This window comes from Fringilla coelebs, assembly GCF_963513975.1.
Source record: "Fringilla coelebs genome assembly, chromosome: 6".
Lineage (NCBI taxonomy): Eukaryota > Metazoa > Chordata > Aves > Passeriformes > Fringillidae > Fringilla > Fringilla coelebs.
Genome location: NC_140034.1, coordinates 7,344,063 through 7,365,143, shown reverse-complemented (window position 1 = coordinate 7,365,143; position 21,081 = coordinate 7,344,063). Strand labels below are relative to the sequence as shown.

General features: G+C 40.8%; 1 protein-coding gene across 1 annotated transcript in view; it reads left to right on the top strand.

Moving 5' to 3' along the window:
- Positions 1-6,900: 6,900 nt before the first annotated feature.
- ESR2 (estrogen receptor 2) overlaps positions 6,901-21,081 on the top strand; it is a gene marked incomplete at both ends in the record, with an annotated part of 28,608 nt that continues 14,427 nt past the window's right edge. Inside the window, 3 exons of the mRNA XM_084208067.1 lie at positions 6,901-7,334; positions 11,570-11,745; positions 14,476-14,592. Coding sequence (XP_084064193.1) covers positions 6,901-7,334; positions 11,570-11,745; positions 14,476-14,592 — 727 coding nt within the window. The remainder of the gene's footprint in view (positions 7,335-11,569; positions 11,746-14,475; positions 14,593-21,081) is intronic.

Here is a 21,081-nt window from a genome sequence, read left to right as displayed (position 1 = left end):
TGAAGAACAGCTGCTACCAGGGAAAGTCTCACCTTTGCTTTCATCAAAAATGAGAGAGTATCTCCCCTGAGAGTGTAGGAATTTTCAATTCCTGCTTTTTCTCTATTGCCTGATTTACTTGTTTTTCTTCACATATTGACTTTTTTAGCCACCATCTTTCCTCTCAGATTTCTGCCTGGTGTGAGTGCATTGCTGCAGGCTCTGCTCTCTTCATGCTGCTGTATATCCTCACAGACCTCCGTGGGCAAACTGCTGTGGGAAAAGGGAATAAACAGGGTGGAATTTTCAGTCTCCAATTTATTTATAATACGAGAGCTGTTGATTTGTTGTAAGAGTAAATAGAAGGAGCTTGACTGGAGTCAAAAAATCTCAGCCCCTGTGCCAGCTCATGTCTATACCCAATAACAGAGACAGTTATTCAGAAACCCTCCAAGCTGTGTAAAAGTTCTACTGGGCAAAATGAGGTGTTTTATCCATGTGCTTTTTCTCTTGTTGAGGGCAGAGGATTGAGCATGGCACTCTGCTCCTCAGCAGACTAGAGTGATGGAACACCTTTGATGGATGTGGGCAGTGGGATTTTGGTGTTGATCTCCAAGTTTGCTGACCACTCCAAGCTCTGTGGTGCAGTCTCTGCTCTGCCTTTGGGGAAGCCCACCTGGAGTGCTGCATCCATCTCTGGGACCCTCAACATCAGAAAGACAAAGAAAATAAGATTCAGTGAGTCCAGAGGAGGCTGTGAAATTCATCAGAGGGCTGGAACACATCTCAAATGAGCACAGGCTGAGAGAGCTGGGGGTTGTTCAGACTGGAGATGAGAAAGTTCTGGTACTTCTCGTGTCTAAAGGGGCTCCGAGAGAGCTGAAGAGGACTTTTTACCAGGATGTGTAGTGATAGAGCAAGACAGAATGGCTTCAACTGAGAGGTTTAGACTGGATGTTAGGAAGAAATTCTTTGCTGTGAGGGTGGTGAGCACTGGCACAGGTTTCCCAGAGAAACTGTGGATGCCCCATCCCTGGAAGGGTTCAAGCCAGGTTGGATGGAGTTCTGAGCAACCTTCTCTCATGGAATGTGTCCCTGCCCATGGCTGGGGGATTTGAAATTAGGTGATCTTCAAGGTCCCTTCCAACACAAACCATTCATGGATTCAGTTATAATTCTATGAATACACTTTTTGCAAATGACCAAAAAGAAATGGAGTGGAGGAAGGCACATGTACATTTGTTCTAGGACATTGTCATTAAGAGAGAAATGTTGATTGAAGGAATAAATTCCTCCTGGATCCAAGGAACAGGTGTATTCCATGCTGTTGGGACAGAGCTATGGTGTGGCAATCAAAACAAGAATAATTTTTTTAGAGTTAGCTTTTCGAATTGGTATGTGTTGAGAGACCCAAGTGTGCTTCAGAGATGCTGGATGCAGATGCACATCCCAGATCCATGAAAACCTAAATTCCCATGCTGCTCTTCCCTGCCCTTTCTCACATCAAAGATGCTTTTCTTTTAATAATGAAGTTCTTACTGGAAAAGGGGCACTATTCTTTGTACTGGCTTCTGCCATGATACTGCTGCAGATTGAAGCATGATAACAAAATCCTCAGACAGATCACTGTAATTATAACTTGTGCAATAATTTTAAAAGATGTTTCTTTTCTAATGGAACACACTAATTTTCATGTTGAAATTCAAATATTCTTTTTGACCAGAAAGTCAAAAATAACTGAAATAATTACATGGAGAGGAAAGGAGCTGAAGTGTCTCAGTTTGCATTTGTATTCTTGAGTGGGACAGTGGCTTTTCATTTCTGGTGTCTGAAACCCTAAGACTATGAAACAGACTTAAGAGATGCAAATCACAGAAAGCTTAAATCCACTCTCAGATCTGGTAACATTTTAATGATCCACAAATTTGAAGGCTAAAAACTAGTAAAGTCAACCTTAATTCTAGTTTGAACTGAGATCTGAAAATATTTTTCAGTAATGGGAAGGTGGAAAGGGAAATCTAGAGAGCAAATAATCAAGCATCCTGCTCAAAGTGAGTCTTTTTAAAATCTTTCCAAAGATAGAGATTTCACAGCCTTTCTGGGTATCCTGTTCCTGCCTTTAATCTCACTGTGGAGAATTTTTCTGATGTTCTGCTGGGATTTCCCTGGTACTGGTGTGTGACTGTGATCTCCAGACTCGTGCACTTTCTGTAGAAAGAGCCTGGAGTCCTTGTCTTTGTAACTCTGAAGTTGTGTATTCCTCTAGTGGAACAAATCCAGTTCCTTTGGTGCCCCCATGTCATATCCATTGAGCTCTGAAATTATTTATTAATGTTTAGAATAATCTAGGAGTTGTCAGTGTTCTGAGTAACTTAAAGGCTAACATAGGCTAAAGAGTGCTCTTTTTGCTTGTTTCAAAGTGTTTTTTCCTGTGTGATTTTGAGCTGCACTATTTTATTTAGAGTAGGTGTTGATGCCATTGAGGACAGGTTATTAATTTTGGAGGAATGAGTACAATATCTGAAGTTTGGACAGATGGCTTGCCTTTTGCTTCACTGTCTCTCCCCTATTGTTGCATCCAGTCCTTCTCAGGTAATAATAAACTTGTTTACTTGCCTGCCTTCTGTTGGCAATATCTGGCACTGCTGTGTTTAATGAGTAATAAATTTGTCACAAAACCTGAAGCACAAGTATCATACGCATCAGGAGTGACTTTCCTTTAGTAATCACTTTTCCAGAAGATGATTCAGTTTATTGTTGCAGGGAGTTGTGCAGAATGTAACTGAACAGAATATTAATAGAATGTTCTGTGAGATGACTGAGGATCTTTGGCTGTGGGGTGGTGGAATGCACGCTTGCTGAATCACCTCTATTAAACCCAAAGGCACAATGATTGCACTTTAGTCTAAGCCTAGCAGAGAGAAAAAGGTCATCTTGATTCTCTATTGCAAAAAATCTTTACTCAAAATATATACAAAATGCTAAGCAGCTTGTGGTGTGTGTTGATGGAAGGGTGCCTGAGAACATCCATCACTAGCTTGCTTTTTGAAGTGTTGTGCTTTCCTAAGAAAAGCTATTGTACTATGTTCCCAAGCAGGTACCCTGCCCTCTCTACTTATTTTTCCCCTTTCCAAAACTAAAAAAAAAAAAAACAAAACCAAACATAAAACTGGAAAAAAATTAATTACTTTTTTTCCCTGAAGGCTTTTAAAGAGGTACTTGGTGTAGGTAATGTGCAGTAAGAGGCTTTCGAGTTTGTTGAAATACGTCAGATGGTTTAATTATTTACCCTTGTGTCTGTTTGACTATGACATCTAAACCAGTCCTTGTGCCTCATCTGGCATGTCTTGCAGTCTTGCATGGTGACTCAAGATACATTCAGTTGTTGTAGAGTTATTCAAAGACAAGAAACCAAATTTTTTTTTTTTTTTTTTTTTTGGTGGAGAACATTAATAACTTTTTTTTTTTCCCTACATCCTCATGGATAGTGGTGTCATCCTCAGGGTACTGGAGCTAATGAAGCTGCTTTATGTCAGAAGTGAATCCTGCCTGTAGTGTCTTAGATTTGTGAATGGTAAGTGTTACTCAAGGAACTGGCCAGAATGGCTGTTATTTGCTTAATAAATGGCATTTCAGTTGTTGAGTATCTCGCTATGCTAAACTGACTTCAGTGGATTGAAACATTTGCAGGCTCCCAGGAGACTGGAATAGAAAAATAATAGACACCTGTTTTGTTTCTGAGTCTGGTACAGATCTAGTGCAGAGCTGACAGACTGCATCTAAATAATGTATTTTATCATTGAATCTTGCTTTTAAAATCTTTTTTCAGAGGAAGAGGGCGTGTTGGGACAGGAGTTCACTTTGGGAAATAGTACATTTCTGTTTAAGGAGTAGTGTGTAAGATATGAGGACATCATACCAGTATTGAACAAATTTATTAGCCTATTGCACTAGTTATTGTAATCCTTGTATTAAATGTGGCTGTGCTTCCTTCTGAGGTGTTTGTGGAGTTTTTCTTGAGTCTCAGATCTTGAGATCTGTTTCCCTCAGTCTTCAGTTCTTCTTTAAGACACGCAGCTTCTCAGTTCAGCAGCCAATTTTTAGGACCTTCTGAGCAATAATGCATAATTTCAACAGTTTCACTTTATTTGTGAGGCTCTGGGCTTTGCATTTTAAATTCTCTGTGTGTAAAGAAATGTGATCAACATGATCTCATGCAGATCCATAGTCTACTGTGGCGAGACTGTTTCTGCCACCCAAGTTAATAATCTCAGGTCAATGCTGTTATTTTTTCACTCCATTACAGCCTGCTGAAGACCATGAGTACAGTTTTTTTAACCTGCTGGACCCCAGAGTCTCCTTCTCTTGTAAATAAGTTATGAGCAGTGTGTTTTTCAGGAAGGCTGTGCTGACTTCTTATGCTTGTGTGAACTCTTTCCCTAAAACAAGCTTCACTCTTGCTTCTGGTAACTTCTGTGTATGTTCCTAAATGCTGTGTATTGCCCTTTGGAGACAGTATCTCCTTCTGCTTAGCACACACTCATTAGTGGATTTCCTCTGCAGAAAAACATGACTCAAATCTCAGCTGATTTCTGTTCATAAAATTCCGTAGTAGCAGCTCTGTGCTCTCTCTGCTTCCACAGTGTGCAGGCATTTATTTGCTGAGTGCTGAGGGAAACTACACAACCAGTTTGCCTGCTGCAAAAGCTGGCACAGCAGAATGTCTCTAGCTGCCTGGAACAGTGATGTTGCTGTGATGCTCAGGTCCTTCCCTCCAAAGGGTTTGGGCTTCCCCTGTGCTGTGTGTCCTTCCAAGGGAGGCAGAGGGACAAAGCAAGCACAGACAGCTTTTGTTGGACGTGCCAGATCCTCTGGCAGAGTGCCCATCCTGAATACCTGCAGCCTCTGACACTGCAAGGGGAGTACAGCTTTGCTTATACTGAATCTTTAAATGTGTGTTGGATCCAGTGTGCTCATTGGGCTCACTCCTAGTAATCCCTGAAAATTCTCCTAATTTTTTTTGTTCCATCATTTCCTTCTAAAAAATTACCCACCCCATAACCTGGGAGTGAAAGCACCTTTGGTATTATCACTGTTTTTTTTTGCAGTGAAGTTTGCACGATTCCTGGTTTTTCCTGGAGGAGGCTGGGAAGCATCTGGTGGGGGCAGATGAAGTGTGTGGGTTGTGTGAGGGGTGAGGTCAGAATCCCCTGCTTTGACTGCTCTGGAGGTCCAGTCCAAGAACTGCTGGGCACAAACAGCTGCTGAGATATCTCATTTTCCTGTTTCCCACAAAGGAAAATACAGCAGCTGGGTCTAAAGTGCCTGAGCTGATTTAAATTAATTTCTGGTCATTTCTACACATATCTTCAGTTTCATCACCAGAGTGCAGAGCGAGGAGGAAGCAAAGACTCTCAATTATCCATTTTAGTCAAAAATACTGTTTCTTACATTTTCTGTTCATGATTCTACTCTCAGTCCTCACCCTAGAGGAGAAAAATGTATCAATGCCCCAAGGCGGCACACTAGAATTGCCACTGCCCTGAGAGCTCAGGGGACAGGGAGGCTGCTGGTACTTCAACAAACCCATGCTTGAATCTTCATCATCTTGTTTTATGGTCATGTGAGGCAAAAAGAAGGTAAGAACATTTAGCATCTATACCTTGGCCACTTGTGGAATAGCAAAGCTAGGGTGAACGTTTAGCTGTCCTGTGGTTTCTCATGTTAGGATCTTATTGCCATATGTAAAAGTACATTGCAATATCAGTTCTGGGGCTGAAACTTGCTCTTTTGGATACAGAATTGTTTTGAATTGCAAACTAGGTCTGTTTCCAGAGCTGAATGAATTGCAGATGAAACTCTTAGTGAAGAATAAAGAAAAAATTGTTTTTAATGCTACAGTAAAATAATGCTTCTAGGATAGGGGTCTGTCTCAGGAGGATAATTGTGGAGCCCTTTTTTTTTCTTTTCAAAATTCTTTTCTCTCTTAAATCATTTGTATATGCCTAAATCTAGTAAAGAGTATTTACTGTGGGGAATTTAAGGTCTTTGTTTTGATAGCAGTGTGAGATGGGAGAAAGGACAGGGGTAGTTGGGATGGGGATGGAGAGTCGCAGGGAATTATAGAACTTCTGGACCTTATGAAATCACTCCAGTTTTATTGTCAACTTTGGAAATATCTGCATTTTATGATTTCTGCTTTTCTAATGGCTCTGTGAAGAGCTGCTGTGCCCAGGGACCTCTCAGTGATGGAGTTGCACCTTGCTGACAACCACTACCTGTGTTCCTCCTCTGTGCAGAGGGATGTGCAGAGGAGTTCTGGATTTGGAGGGTGTAGGGGATATGCATGTGTGTGTGTGTTTGTCTGTTTTTGAAATGCCTGCTGTTACATGTTTGTGATGGAAAAGGGAAGCACCATGAAGTACAAGGCAGAAGGCTGTGGTGCAGTTAACAGCAGGAGATGGTGAGTTGTTATGAAGAGAATTGATTGCTCCTCCATAGTTGTGAACCTTGGGGTAATTTCATCTCTGATAGAGTGCAGATTTACCCTGGTTGTAACTCCTGGTAAGTTGTCACCTTTATCTTTGTTTCAGGCAAAACTCAAATAGTTTTGTTCTAAAAATTATTATTATTATTTTTTAAGGGACTCCAAACTCAATGTTTGTTTTAGCCTTTATTTTTAAGGATAGTCTAGAAAGCTTTCTTTTACTTAAAGGTAGTAAATTTGTACACTGACTATTTAAGTGCATTTGGTATGCAATCTGTTTTAACGAGATGCTTTTATGTTTTCTGGTTTACTGGTTCCTTTTTTCTTTTACAGAAAAGGCTTAATGCAGAGCTTTATTTTTTAATTCTTCTTTTTTTAATTCTTTATTGTCTTAGGATGAATATTTAAACAGCCCTCTTCAACCTTGCTTCAAAATGTCCCTGTGCACATCTTCTCACAAGGACTTTTCTCAGTTGCTGCCACTTCAGGATATTGGATGCAATAAAACAGAAATTAAAAATTCACCTGCTGGTGTCATCTCTCCAGTTCCTTACAGCTGCAATCAGTCCACGCTGACAGCAGAGCACAGTCCAGTCTACATCCCCTCATCCTTCATGGAGAACAGGCACGAATATTCCACGATGGCATTCTGCAGCCCCGCTATGGTCAATTACAACATTGCCAGCAATTTTGGGGACCCAGAGGGCGTGACTGCCAGGCAAACCTCGAGCCCCAGCGGGCTGTGGTCTGCTCCTGGCCATCTGTCCCCTCTGGCTCTGCACTGCCAGTCCTCCCTGCTGTACGCGGAGCAGCCCAAGAGCCTGTGGTGCGAGGCGCGCCCGATGGAGCCCGTGCTGCCCGGGAGCAGGTCAGTGCTGCTTGCTGCTAAAAACCTGCCTGAGTGCTGCTTACAGCTTCCTCAGCTCAACTCTTCTCTTTTTACATTTCAATTAAAGTGTTGGTCCCTCTGAAAAACAAAATGATGCAAAAAAATCTCAGCTAGACGCCGAATCAGCCAGGGTGTGTGTGTGTGTTGTTTGTTTGTTTGTTTGTTTGTTTTTAATGTAACTTCTGAAATAAGGGTTTTTTTTCAATACTCCTTAAGGTACTATACACCAACACAGAACACTACAAATACCTTCAGTTTTTGTACTGGGAGCAGTTTACATTGCTTAAAGAAAACTTCAAGACTGCTAGATACTATTTTGTGTAACAAAATTAATTTTGCTTTGGCAGATTAAGTTCTTTGCCTGAGAGGTAAATGTTCATTCCTTTTGCCTTTTCATACAATATTGTTTGAATTAATTTTTATCCAGATTACTTTTTTTACTGATTCTAATAGGTGTGAAGGCTTTTTGTTAACTTGAAATTCAAAGGAAATGTTTTTCTTTGCTTTTTGGCTTCAGTATAAGCAGTCACACAGCAGCATGCATCACGTTAAAAGGGGCTGCTGCTGAAAAAGCCTGATTTTGTTTCTTGCTGCTGTTTCCAACTGACTTTGTAAAGTTGTTGTGATGAGCAGAGTCAGAGGCTAAACTTTCAGCTGACAAGAAATTGTTTGCAAAACCACGTTCTTGTTCTGCAGATTTACTCATATTGCAAACCCTAACCAGGGTCTGGATCATCAGCTGGTGAAATTGCTCCATTCTTGGGCACACACTTGTTGGATGGATAAAAGCTCAGGGTCTGCAGGTGCTGTTCCTGCTTCAGCAGCTGTATGTTTATTCATAGGCCTCCTTATTTAACTTCAGCAGTCACTTGGAGTATGAAAATTGTGTGTCCTGGTAACGGTTTTAGTCAATGGTTAATAAAGGATTTGTGCTATTTTTGGGACTACCCACACTCCTCCTGCAATGGGTGGGCTTTATGGAGTGCAAATATTCTCTCAGTGTAGGTGTGTGGATTGGGGAAGACTCTGGGTAGCACTTACATACAGAATTCCCCAGGCAGCTTTGATGTGAACAGGGGTCACATCCAAACTCTTTCCACTTTGGTTAAGGTTCCAAAATTTTGACAGGGGAAGGGCAGGGTTTGAAGCTGTCCAGATGTTGGGACAGCAGCTGGAATAGCCCAGGAGCAAGAGCACCCTGATGCTCTGCAGAGCCCTCTCTACAACAGACAGAAGGGAAGCTGAACCTGTCCCACTGGACAGGTTATTAAATATTTAATATTTAACGACTTATTTAAATAAAGAAGTCATCAGCTATTTGTAGAGATATATAAGGACTATTGCTCATGCAGCTGATGATGACCTAAGTTAAAGAGAATCAAGAAATTCTGGAGTATAACCTCTTCACAGAATGGTTTGAATTGAAAGGTGTCTTAAAGACCATCGAATTCCAACCCCTCTGCCATGGACAGGGACACATTCCTCTAGACCAGGTTGCTCAGAGTAGAAGGATGACCAGGAGAAAATCAGTGATTTAGTACTTTAAGTGAAGTATTAATTCCTTTTTAGAAAGGTAGCATTCCTACATAGAACCCACCATCATAAAATAGAGAGGAGTACCAGGAGGTGTAAAGCGATAACTCTTCCACCATGTGGCTCCTCTGTGGCCACCAGGGTACATCCCCTGCTTTCCTGCATCCCTTGGTGCAGGAGCATGGTGGGCATCCATCCATCCATCCATCCATCCATCCATCCATCCATCCATCCATCCATCCATCCATCCAAGCACCTCCAGCTCACCTGCAGGACCTGGCAGCTCATTGCTGAGCATCCTGGGGTGCCCCAGCCCCCATCAGCTGGGATGTGCCCTCTGCCCTGCGTGGGGCTGTCCTCTCTGGATTGCTCTGAGTTTGGAAATGCTGCTGGAGCAGCAGAGTCTCAGGGTATGGGGTGTTTCCCTGGCAGCCCTGACTGTCTGCAGGCTCTCAGACAGACAGCCCTCACAGACAGACTGACAGACTGATGGGGTGTGAGGCTGCAGCTGTCACAGGTGAGTGGCCCTGGTGCTGCTTGGTCCGCGGCAGGAATTTGTTCCAGATGGTTCTGCTGTGTGCAAGCTGCTTGCCAGGAGTCTGAGCAAGCATTGCAGCTTGCTTGTGTGCAGGGTGGCTGCTGTTAAACTTTTAAGCAAGGGAAGAAAAAGTGCTTTTAAAATACACTTGTCTTGACTGGGAGGTAAAAACCAACAATCCTCACCCAGGTGTTGTGGTGTGTGTTTTTTCTTTATTTTCATCCATAACCTCAGTGTTTTATCAAGGGCAATAAACATTGATCTCCACATATCAATCAGTCACAGAGAGGCTCTCCAGCTGATTTTGAGCCTTTTTTGGCCCTCACAATTGGGTAACATTTCCCAAGTAAAGCTTAAAAATATACCTCTTTTATTAATGTGAAACTCCAAATCACTTTTGCTTCCAAATACGGGGGAAATGAAGGAATAGGAATGCTCTTCCCTCCTTTCATGAGCAGCAATTTAGGCATGTGTGATACAGCCCCTTTACTCTGGGAGAGAGCTCCTCCTCACTGGTGTTCCCAGCATGGCAGAGAGGGAAATAATTCAGTGATTCACCAACCCATTAATGAGGAATGTGTGTAATCAAAGACCCAGCTAGTTAAATACTTAAACGCTCCCCTGCCCTGCTGTATCTGAATGAATTAACATTAAAAAAAAAATCTCAGTAATTTAATTGCACAACAAATATCTTAATTTTTCTGTTTTGAAATTTGCTCCAAGAAGCACCTTTTCCTCCTTTCCAAATTTTTTACCAGGAAATTAGAGCACATTCTCCTCAAAAACTTATGAACTTGATGATTTTCAGTTGGCATGTGGGTGTGTTTGTCCTTACCTCCTGTCATGAAACCAGCACAAAATCTACTTTTAATATATTTGTTAAAGCCTCTTTGACAGCATTTTCAGCATGTTTCCACTATTCTGTTTAAACTTGCCCTTGTTCTGTAGAAGTCATTAACCATGCTGCCTGCTGTTTTATCCCAACTGATTTTTCTTCTCCTCCCTAATCCTTCTGGATGGTTGGATGAAGAAAATTCTAGAGTTCCTAAGGTCTGCCTCTATGCTTAGGTTTATACCTGTAAGTTGACTCTACACCATTCCTTTTCTCAAGCTCTGAGCTGCTAGGAGATTGCACATGACACTCTTTTCTCTGTGTCTAGAAATTGTATTGACCCTGAAAGCACAATGTGCAGAACCCACCAAGAAAATGAGGTCCAGATAAAAAGGATGATACAATGGATGTACTTCCTATACCTAAACCAAACACTACTGATAATCTAAGCTCCTTTCCTCTTTTGTTTGTTTACAGGATCTTGGTGTCAGGAATTGGCTGTTTTTTCATGGTTTTTCCTGTTTTAGTTTTAATCTCTTCATGAAGAATAGTTCCTGTGTGTTGGAGTTATTTGCAACGCTTCAGGGATGCCTATATCTGATTTATATAGAGCAACAATTTCTTTAACATATGGAAATATTTTATTAATTGTGTTTCTTCATTCTTCTTGTATTCAGACTTTTTTGTTTAGCATTAGGGTGATCAACGTGGGCTGTCACCTTGAACAGAAAACTTTGGCTGCCATCATGAGCTGATCTTGTAGGCTGAGATTCACACCTCAGTTATTTGTCTCCAGAATGCCATTGGAGAGTTAAGCCTCATGTAAAGGATGAAGCACTTGGGATGGATGTGTGTTGTAATTTTGCCTTACTAAAAGGACAAAGCAACTGTGGCTCTGCTCATTGTAGCATTTACAATATCAGTCTGAGATGTCTGAATTCTCCTTTTCCATGTGAAGCTCCCAAGAGGCAAAATCCACTTGGTTCACAAATTCCTGGACTTGCATATTTCCAATAATTCTTCAAGACCCATCAGCATTCCACATGAGTTTTCCCAGGGTTCATGTGATTGATTCAGCAGCAGCCCAGTTTTATGCCTAAATCCTCCTAGTGTCTCATCACTGGGATCAGACTGCATGCTTTAAATGCTTTATCTTGTCAGAGAAGGCTTAGCAGTGTTTCACACTAGCCTGTGTTCAGGAACATGAAGACTCCATAGAGAGAATAGAAGACAATGGAAAAATTATGAAACTCTTTGCAGTGCAGTTTAAATTTTTCCTCTTTTATAACAGATGTTTTTCTCTTCTATCAGAGAAACACTAAAAAGAAAAACTAATGGTAATGACTGTACAAGCCCAATTGCAAATAATCCTGGCTCAAAAAAGGATGCCCACTTCTGTGCAGTCTGCAGTGACTATGCTTCAGGATACCACTACGGGGTCTGGTCCTGTGAAGGCTGCAAAGCATTTTTTAAAAGAAGCATCCAAGGTAGGACAAACAGGTTTTGATCATTTGCTTAAATAAATTGTTTCCTAGTAATGACCTAGTAATGAGCTGGTCTGAAATCCTGGTGTCTGGTGCTCCATGCTGAAAATAGAGCAACACACGATTTGGCTGTATTATCTCTTGGCTCTGATGTTATCAAGATCTGGAAATATGACAGAGTGAGGAATTGATTTCTTTAGAGAAGAGGTGAATGCAGAGCACAGTGAGGCCCTGCAGTGCTGGGATGGCACTGCAGACCTGTGAATCTGATGGGAGTTTGTGGCCCAGCTTAGTTGCAGTAATTGAGAATTAGCTGTCATAGGCACAGTGAGAGTAGGCAATTATCTGGAGACTTTTCCTGCTGGGAGCTCTTCTTGACAAGAGTCTATTGCCTGGAGCTGTTGAGTCACAGTGTAAAATATCTACACATTATGGAGGATGGAAAATTATGTGTAGCATATATCAGGTGTAACCTGATTATCATTAATGCTCAGCCCTCCACCCTTCAGAGTATCACTGCAGTATCTCTCACCCTGCCAGGCCTCTCTAAGACTTCCAATTCCATGTTTAAATTCTTAAATATTTGGTATTTAGTTCAAGTTTGCTGCATGGCTGCAGTGTGAGTTAAGTGTGGGGCTCCAGGTTTGCTGCACAGCCAGTGCAGTCACCCATGCACTGTACTGCAGCCTTGGGGCACTTGGTTTCTTTAACCTTGGCCCAGTTCTCCTGATCTTTGGCCTCATCTTTTGGTAGAAAATCATTTCTGTTGACATTGGCTGCTACATGTGGATACCAATGCAGAAAATCCTTCTGCTGTTTGATCTTTACTGTTCCTCTTCCTCTTCTGCCTGCAGAGCCTTTAGGAATCTTCAGGTATTTTTTCTTTTTGCTCAGTATGGCAGAGATGGTGCCACCAGCAGAATCAAATTTAATTCAGAACTTGTTTGCCTTTTCAATTCATTGTGCAGATTCTGCACAGGTGAATAGCAATTTCTACAAGCTGGTGCAAGTACTGTGGATTTCTAAAATAATTGAAGAGACCTTTGTGTCCAGTTTGTCACAAATGGAGACTGAATTTATCTCAAGGTGTTTTCTGTCAAGTCAATGCCTTGCCTGCTCTGTGTTGCTCACATGAACTTGGGGCTCCAGCAATTACCCACTGTGATCTTTTGTACACCTCAGTGTACCCTGTCAGGTAATGGTGTTTGTAATTCAAATGAAAGAATAAAAAAGGGACATAAAATAAAGTCAGTTCTTGGCATAAAACACTTTACAAGCACTCAGTTGCAATGGTTGTTATACAGGATATTGTGTATTAAAGTAAAAGACTTCTGGGCCTGCCATAGAGCAAAATGTTGGCCTTATTAATGAAATTAAATTAGAAGTATGACTGGGCAACTGTGTGGTCTCCTTGGCTCATCTGGGTTTGTAGTGTAGTCTGTCCCTCATTGCTGAACATCTGCCTGCAAGTTAAATTATCCCAAGGCCACAAGAGTTTTAAAACACTTTATAGTCCTGTGTGCAACAGAGAGTTTCTTCCTCCTCTCCCTTCATGTGGTGTGAAGAGTGATAAACAGTAATTTGTTTTTCAGTCGTGTCTGCCAGTAAGAAATGGGACAAACTGTAATGTGATCTCTTCTTTTTAAAACTGTCCATTCAAAAATTCAAGGTTAAAATAATTCTAATTTTGCATGGCAATAGTCACAATGGTTCAGTTAAATAATTACTCTTGGGGGCATGAACTCTTGGATTTTCACCAAGTGAAAAAAAAAAAAATCACTCCAGTAGCTGTATTTTTGTCTTATTCTTGGTTGGGGAAAAAAAACCAAACCCAAAGCAATTTAAAAAGCAGCCTGGGAGAAAAGATATTAAGCAAAGTAAATGAGGGAATATTTTTTGCATCCTTTAGTAATTGCTGCAAGAGATAGTCCATTATTTGGTAGGAGATGATTCAGCTGTATTTACACCAGGAGTGTACCCAAGTCCAGTTTACAGTAATAAACCTTTGGACCAGATTATTGATTAATGAACTACAGTAACCTAAAGGGGTTTGGGTGGGAACGAGGGAAAGAATAAGAAGAGAACAAAAGAGGTTGTAGTGAAAACTGATGAAAGTAAGATAAACACTTGTCCAGAATATCTAAAACTTACACCCTTTCCTTATGCTTTTCTGTGTAGTTACAGGATGCATTATTTCCTACCAGTCTGCTTTTATCTTGGCCTTTTTTTTGGTTAACTTTGGTCCAGGGTCAATCCTCCAAAGGCTTCTTCATTCCTGGAACTCACCACGTCAGAGTTCAGTAAATAGAGCTGTAGTTTACTTAAATCTTTGTAGGACTGGAGCTGCTCTTTTCAATTCTGCTGAGGGGGGGAAAAAAAAAAGAAAATCTGGTATCTGCCAGCTATAAACTCCCAATATACAGTACAAAATTGGAGGTTGGGAACAAATTTCCACAAGAGTGTGTGTTCCAGTTTCAAAAAATTAGTTGGTTTTAGAAGGTGCTTGGTTATCTGACAGCCACCACTATAGAGCTGAGTAATGCTGTCTGGTTAATTTTGAGGCCTGATGTTTAAAATGTTGGACAAATTTTCATTTTTGCATCAGTTAAATTAACGGAGCTTAGATATATGCACACAAAAAAGCTGAGTTGTTTAAAGTTGGGAACATTCCTGGTTTGGGAAATGGCTAAGATGGTTGGAGATGTTAAATTTCCCCTCCTTGCCCTGCTGCAGGACACAATGATTACATCTGCCCAGCCACCAACCAGTGCACCATAGACAAAAACCGGCGCAAGAGCTGCCAGGCGTGCCGGCTGCGGAAGTGCTACGAAGTGGGGATGATGAAATGTGGTGAGTTCATGGCTGTGTTCTTAGCTGGGGTTTTGCTGGTTTGGGCTTTTCCTTCCCTTCAGCCAGTTCTGTATCTTTTTTTCCCTTGGAATCCTAAGAAGGCACAACAACTAAAGCAAGGTTTTATAGGAAGGAATTAAGTTAATGCCGAAGAAGACGTGTCATTTTCAGACCTGTGTAGGGGAGGTGTAGGTTAAGAGTAAAAACCACATAACCTCTGCAGAACTTTGGAGACAAGTTACTTCCATGCTGTGCAGAATGGGAAATCAAGAGCTGCTGCTTCCAGAACCTTCCAGAGCCAGCCTATGCTCATGTGAGGTAAAGGAGCCTGTGCTGCTTGGATGTGCTGCAGGAGCAGCAGTGTCACATCAAAGCAGTAGTTAATCAACCCAGCATTCCACCTGGGATGGTGGCAGGAGTGGGTGCCTCAGGAGGAGAGCAGGAATGAGAGCAGCAGCTGAGTGGAACTGCTGCTGTCAGCTCTCAGCTTCCAAAAATTTGTGGTGGGGGGCATTAGTGGAATGACAGATTTTTCCATTTTCTTTTTTTAATCCTAGAAAGGCTCAGCATCTACAACATTCCTCAGTAGCTTGGCCACCCATCCTGGGAGGAACCAGCTCTGGTTGCCAGGCTTTTTGGGGGGGGCTTTGGTGTGACAGTGAGGGAAAGGCACAGGGAGGGCAGCTCCTTTTTTTGAACTAGCTCTCTTCAGATGATGCCCCACAGCCCTTCGACCAAAAGAAATAGTGAACCACCACTGTTTGTCACTGCCCCACTCAGAATTATCCAGCCTTTTCTTTTATCCCTATCTTGTACTTACAGCAATCTGACTTCGGAGCAGTTGATCATTTATAGATGATATTTTCAATTACTTTTAAGAAGAAAATTTTATTTGAGAAATATTTCAATCTAATGCATGTTTACAGTCAAGGTTTGCTGTTTCTTATAGATTCCCCAATGTAAGTAATAGGAACAGGCTGGGAAAATAACCCACAAGAACGCTGGAGTGGGCAGGAGCAGGTCCCTGTGCTTGGCTCTCCATGATTTGCAGGCATGCATCTTGTTTCATCCCATTTAATGCAGACACCTATTTCTGTTTCAAACCTAGACACTGTTTTCATCCTCCCACAGCTTTGTTCTGATAACTGTTTGCAAAATATGACTTCTTTCATTAGGAACATTGTTTAGAATTTCAGCCAGCATTTATTGCTGAACAATTAATGTCCATTTTTTCTTGCAACAACATTGTCTTTTAGCATAGAGGCTCCTCTTCTCTTTGTTGTTGAGAGTCTGGTTTTGTTTAAGGACTGCATCATATCCCCTCACAACCTTTGTTTTAGTTGGTTAAATAAAATAAGAAAACTTCTCCTCTTGCAAAATAGGAAAGTTGATGAATCTGGAAATCATCAGATTGTCCCTCAACCTGCTCCAGGCAGAGATAACCCAATTTGCACTTGGATGCCCAGAATCATGGACAGCATGCTGGTGGCTCCCCTCACTGCAGTAGCACTGACACTTTTCTGTTGCTGCAGGAGCTTTCCTCTGCTCACACCCCAGGATCCTATTTGCCTTTTTCAAGGTAGCATCATGCTGGCAGTTCATCATCCCTCCATGATCTGTTATGACTGCAGTCACCCTGCTCATTTCTAGCTGACAACTCCCAGAGCAGAACTGAAATTTCAACTGTTCCTTGTATTATTTTTGTACTCCTCAAGTACATTTAGTTTCTTCTGCTCAAGTCAGATGCTTCTTTCTATGTGAAGCTCTTGTCTTTTCCTTCAGTGATGTTCCATCCCAACTTTATTGGTGTTTGGTCTTACCTCCAAAAAGGAAAGCTTTATTCCTGTAAATAAGATTCCTTTCAAAATCTTTCTGAATGGTGCCACTGTCTTTTGGTCATTTTTATGACTCAGAATTTTGCTCAAAGTATTTCCAGTTCTGGAGTTGGAAAGGTTTGGTAAAGGTTGATTCCATAATGATATTATAAGGTAGACCTCCACAATGCTTGCCTTAAATTAATCCTTTTATTCTAGCTGTCTAGAAAGCCCTGGTGTGTGATTAGACCTCACAGGCACTGTGGTATTACAGGTAATAAATTATAGTATGCACTCATGTCTTAGCCTGTGTTCCTTGAATCTTGTCACATATTAATAAACATGTTTTTCTACCACAATGATTGTCTGCAGGACATTGATGACTATGCCAAACAAAACAAAAGAAAACAAGACATTGAAACTGTAACTGAAAAAAAACCCCTGTATTTTTAAATAATTAGGTTTTTAAATAGTAGCCTTAAAGCTTGAAACCCTTGAGAATTTGAGAATCTGAACAATTGATTTTCAGAAAAAAGAACATAAAAATTACTCAGAACTGTCTGAGTCACCTGATGAGTTAAGTGGCAGCTGTGAGTAATGCTGGTGTATGGACACATGGTGACAGACATTTAAAGCAGACAGATTTTAAGACAGTATTTCTTGCATGAGATGTAAATGCCATTTCCTGCAGACCAGAGTGATTATCCCTCAGACATTTTCTCACAAGAACTGGGCTTTAATAAAAACTTTTTATTGTAGAAAGCCATAAAAGAGAACACTTTGTTTTTAATGAAGGCTTTTCTGCATCTCTGCTCCTTTCTGAGGTCACTTAGTGAAAGGATTGGTTCACATCTGCTAAAGCCCTGGATGGGCTGGAATGGTTTGTGAGTGCATTTTTGCTCAGTGGAGACTTGTGTCCAGCAGAAGTGACAAAAGAAGTTCAATTGCTGCTTTATAGTTTGAGAGCTCTTCATAAAATCTCTGCACCATTCCCATCACACTTTTAAATCCTCACTTTGCATATTATCAATAGACAACTTGAGAGAAAACACACACTTAGGAACTTGTTTAAAACAAGTTTGTGTGCCTAAATCTGATTAAGCAGTACAGGCCATCTTCCATGCAGTAGGAGAAGGCAGAAAATGTTGCTCTGCAGCTTCTTGGTCTGAAATTCTCTTGGATGCCATCACCTTCAGAAATCTTATGAAGTCAGCCCAACAAGCCTCAGGTATTTTGGTGGAGGCCAGCTTGGGGGTGCCTTGTATTAAGGGGATACTGGATTATCTGATAGATAGAAAATATCTATATATCATATGAAAATATTCATATATCATATAAAAATATTCATCTATCATTGCCAAAAGCACAGGGGTTGCAGTCATTGCATCTGCCAATTCCTCTGCAGGAAATCTATGTTCCCTGCTGTTCCAAACAAGGAAGCTACTGCTAAAGTTTGGCAGTAGGACTCCTAACAGTGCTAGAAAAATAATTATCAAAAAAATTGGGAACAAAGAAAACAGAAAAACTGCAGTAAACTCTGCCCAGAAAACTTGAATAAAACAGACCAGGATAAAACTGATCTTCCCTTGGAACCTTCTGGTGTTTACCTGGGGAGCTGAAATGGACTTGGACTGTTTGTCAAAGGCAGTGAAGAGGAGGGGAGTTGCTTCATCACTTTTCACTCTTGGAGCAGCTATTCCCTGCTTTGCTTCCTGAGGCTCAAACAGACCTTTTCTCACAAGGAGTTTTCAGTTTCCCTGACTTTTATTTCCCTCCTCTGCACTGCTTCTGTATATTTTTTTCCCCATTTGTCTGTTCTCAACATGTTGAAATTGTTCCAAAGGTAAAGCTCCTTTCAGCCCTGAGTGAGGAGTCTGAGAGGCCACACTCAAGTGATGGAGAGATGCTGCTCTTGAATCCTGGCATCATTTGACAAGTCTGCAGGAAGGAAAACAGATTTTTCTGTGAGCTGGTTCAGGATTTGGCCCTTTCTCCTGTGTGTGGCTGCTGTGTGCAGTTGAAATATTGCAAAGCACTTTTCACACAGAAAATAAGTGGGGACAAAATGTTTCAGGACATTCTCTGAACATCAGATGTATTAATTGAATTTCAGCTTCTATAGCAATCGCTAGAATTTCAGCTCACGCGCTCATGTGCGCACAGGCAGACAGCAGCTCCTTTGTCAGTGGCTCTGCTCTTGAGAATTCAATTTGAGAGTCTGCTTTGGAGTGTGTACTCACCAGAATATTTGCATTTGCTTTGAAAGGTGACTGAGAGATCATGGTTTACCAATGGAGTGTACTGGAGCAGGTTTACACTCTTTCAAAAACTGACTATAGAATGTCCAGTGGTGGAATCTGCAGTTGGCACAGCACTGGTCCCCATTGCCAGGGACCAAAATGAGTATGAAGGGCAACATGCCATGTAACTGCCTACCATATCAGACAGCATTTGGGATTTTCAGAGAATTTGCAAAGCTTGAAAAATAGTGTGTTTCACTGCCAGTAATACCTGCTGTGGCTGAGTGAACAACAGGCTCATTTTAATGACCTTTTTTCAATGTGCCTCTTCTTATACCTTGGGGTCATTTACTCATGGTCTGTGGTGCTGCAGCTCAAGGTCTTGCCCTTGGTCCAGCATTCTCAGCTGAATACAGCAATTTTCTTGCACAAAATAGCTCTAAATAAGGAGAGTGTGGTAGGAAGAATGAGGGATTTGATCATTTTGCACTTCTGCAACTGCCTGAATTACCTTTATAGAAATGAATATTAGATGTTAAGAATAGTTAGGGAGTTTGTAGTAAAGTCAAAGATAGCCCCTAATCTGGGAAGCTGTATTTTATTTCTCTGCCTTTACACACATTGGTCCACATCTCTGTATCTGCTTAAGCAAAACATTAGGCTAGTCAATGATTATTTATAACATATAGTTTTATAAACAGTTATACATGTCTGTTGTATGTTTATATATATATATATAGGTAAAATTTCTTTGGATTTGAATAGAAAGAAAAGAAGCTCGTTTATGTTGTTGACAGCTGTTGTTTTAACTGAAAAGACTGGTGTCTTCTGCTGTGTCAGCTGACTAGAAAGTTTAAATGTAGCTTTCTTTTACTTTATATGCAAGCAGGAAAAAACAGAAAGTATGAATAAATAGTATCTCTTTTGATTTTTATGCACACTGCTTGGTCATTCAGCCTACTTCTGCTTTGGCAATATATGGTAAATAAAAACCACCACAAATAACTCAGAATCTGCTTTGGTTGGGTTTTTTCCCACCTTGTTTTTGTCTTCAGTTATATTTTCTTTAGTAGCAAATTTTTTATGCAGAAATCTAATACTTCTAATCTGGCTTTCTGCACTGGTATGTTATTATAGAAATTTGGTATATGTTTTAAATTGAGCACATTTTATATAATATGAATTGGTTATATAAGGAACTTGATTCAGTTAAAAAGCCTAAAGTAATTTTAAGGGGTTTGCTAGTTCCCAGTAAGAACCCTCCACAAGTCTTGAGACCTTTGATACTCTCAAAGTCATAACCTGATTGAATTATCTTTAGATGGAGCACTGAGTGCAGCTGTGCAGATGGAAATTGTTCAAGATTTTGCCAATTACAACAGAATGCTGAAGTTCTTTTTGAATTGCTTTTAAAATTGATTTCTTTGATATTCGTTAAAGTATCTGCTCAATTATCTGTGTGTTTATACTTTCTGTATATTTAGATAAGATTAAATTTATATTTATAGGCTACAAAATGTTATTTAATGATCTTTACAACAGTGAATTGGACAGGATAACTCAGATAACGCATGCCACAGAGCATTTGGTATTTTTGGATAGCCCAAGAAAATTTTTACTCTATTCTGCCCATGGCTTTTATTCCCTTTGTTATTTTTCTTGTTCTTTATTTCAAGGTGCCCCTGGGGAATGTGCTTCAGGTTTCTAATTAGTGAAAACAATGTGCTTTCTTTCTTTGTGGTTATGGTGTCTCTCATGCTGTGGAGATCAGAGCCTTGCATCTCTGTAGGCAGAACACCCTGGTACCTGGGCATCCCCTTATCTGCCTCATTCCAGTTGCCTACTTTCCTCTCAGCCTTCACTTTTTGTCTTCCCTGTTGGAAAATACATACTTTCTGTGCACTGCATGATTTCAGAACAGTCTGCAGCCCACTGTGCCATTCCAGTACTTTTTGGAAGCTTACAAACCACTTCAAGATTTTCCTCTTGACCTTTGTGCATTAGTCAAGAAATGAGGCTTAGCAGAGAGTTCACTACATTATCCAGGTGTCTTTGTAGAAAATAGTCTCTGCCTTGGTGGCCTTTGACTCTCTTCAGGAAGGATTTGCCCAGACTGATGGTGGAAGAAATTGCTTTATTACTTCTGTAGTTCTGCAGGGAACCTTTTTGTGGGTATTTTCATCAAGTCTCATTCCATGAATCTACATAAGATAATGTCTCATGCCCTGACTGTCTCTGATGGTATGTTATCTTCCTTTAGTTGCTATTCATCTGCTCTGGCAACTTCTAGCTAGTTGTCATTTGGCTAAACATTTGTTTCTACAAATTATTTATTTCCTTCAATCCATTATTTGTGCAAATTTCCTGTCTGCATTCAACCCATTTCATCCTACCCACGTCCCTTTCAAAGTTGCAAACCCATCCTTTCTCCAAAT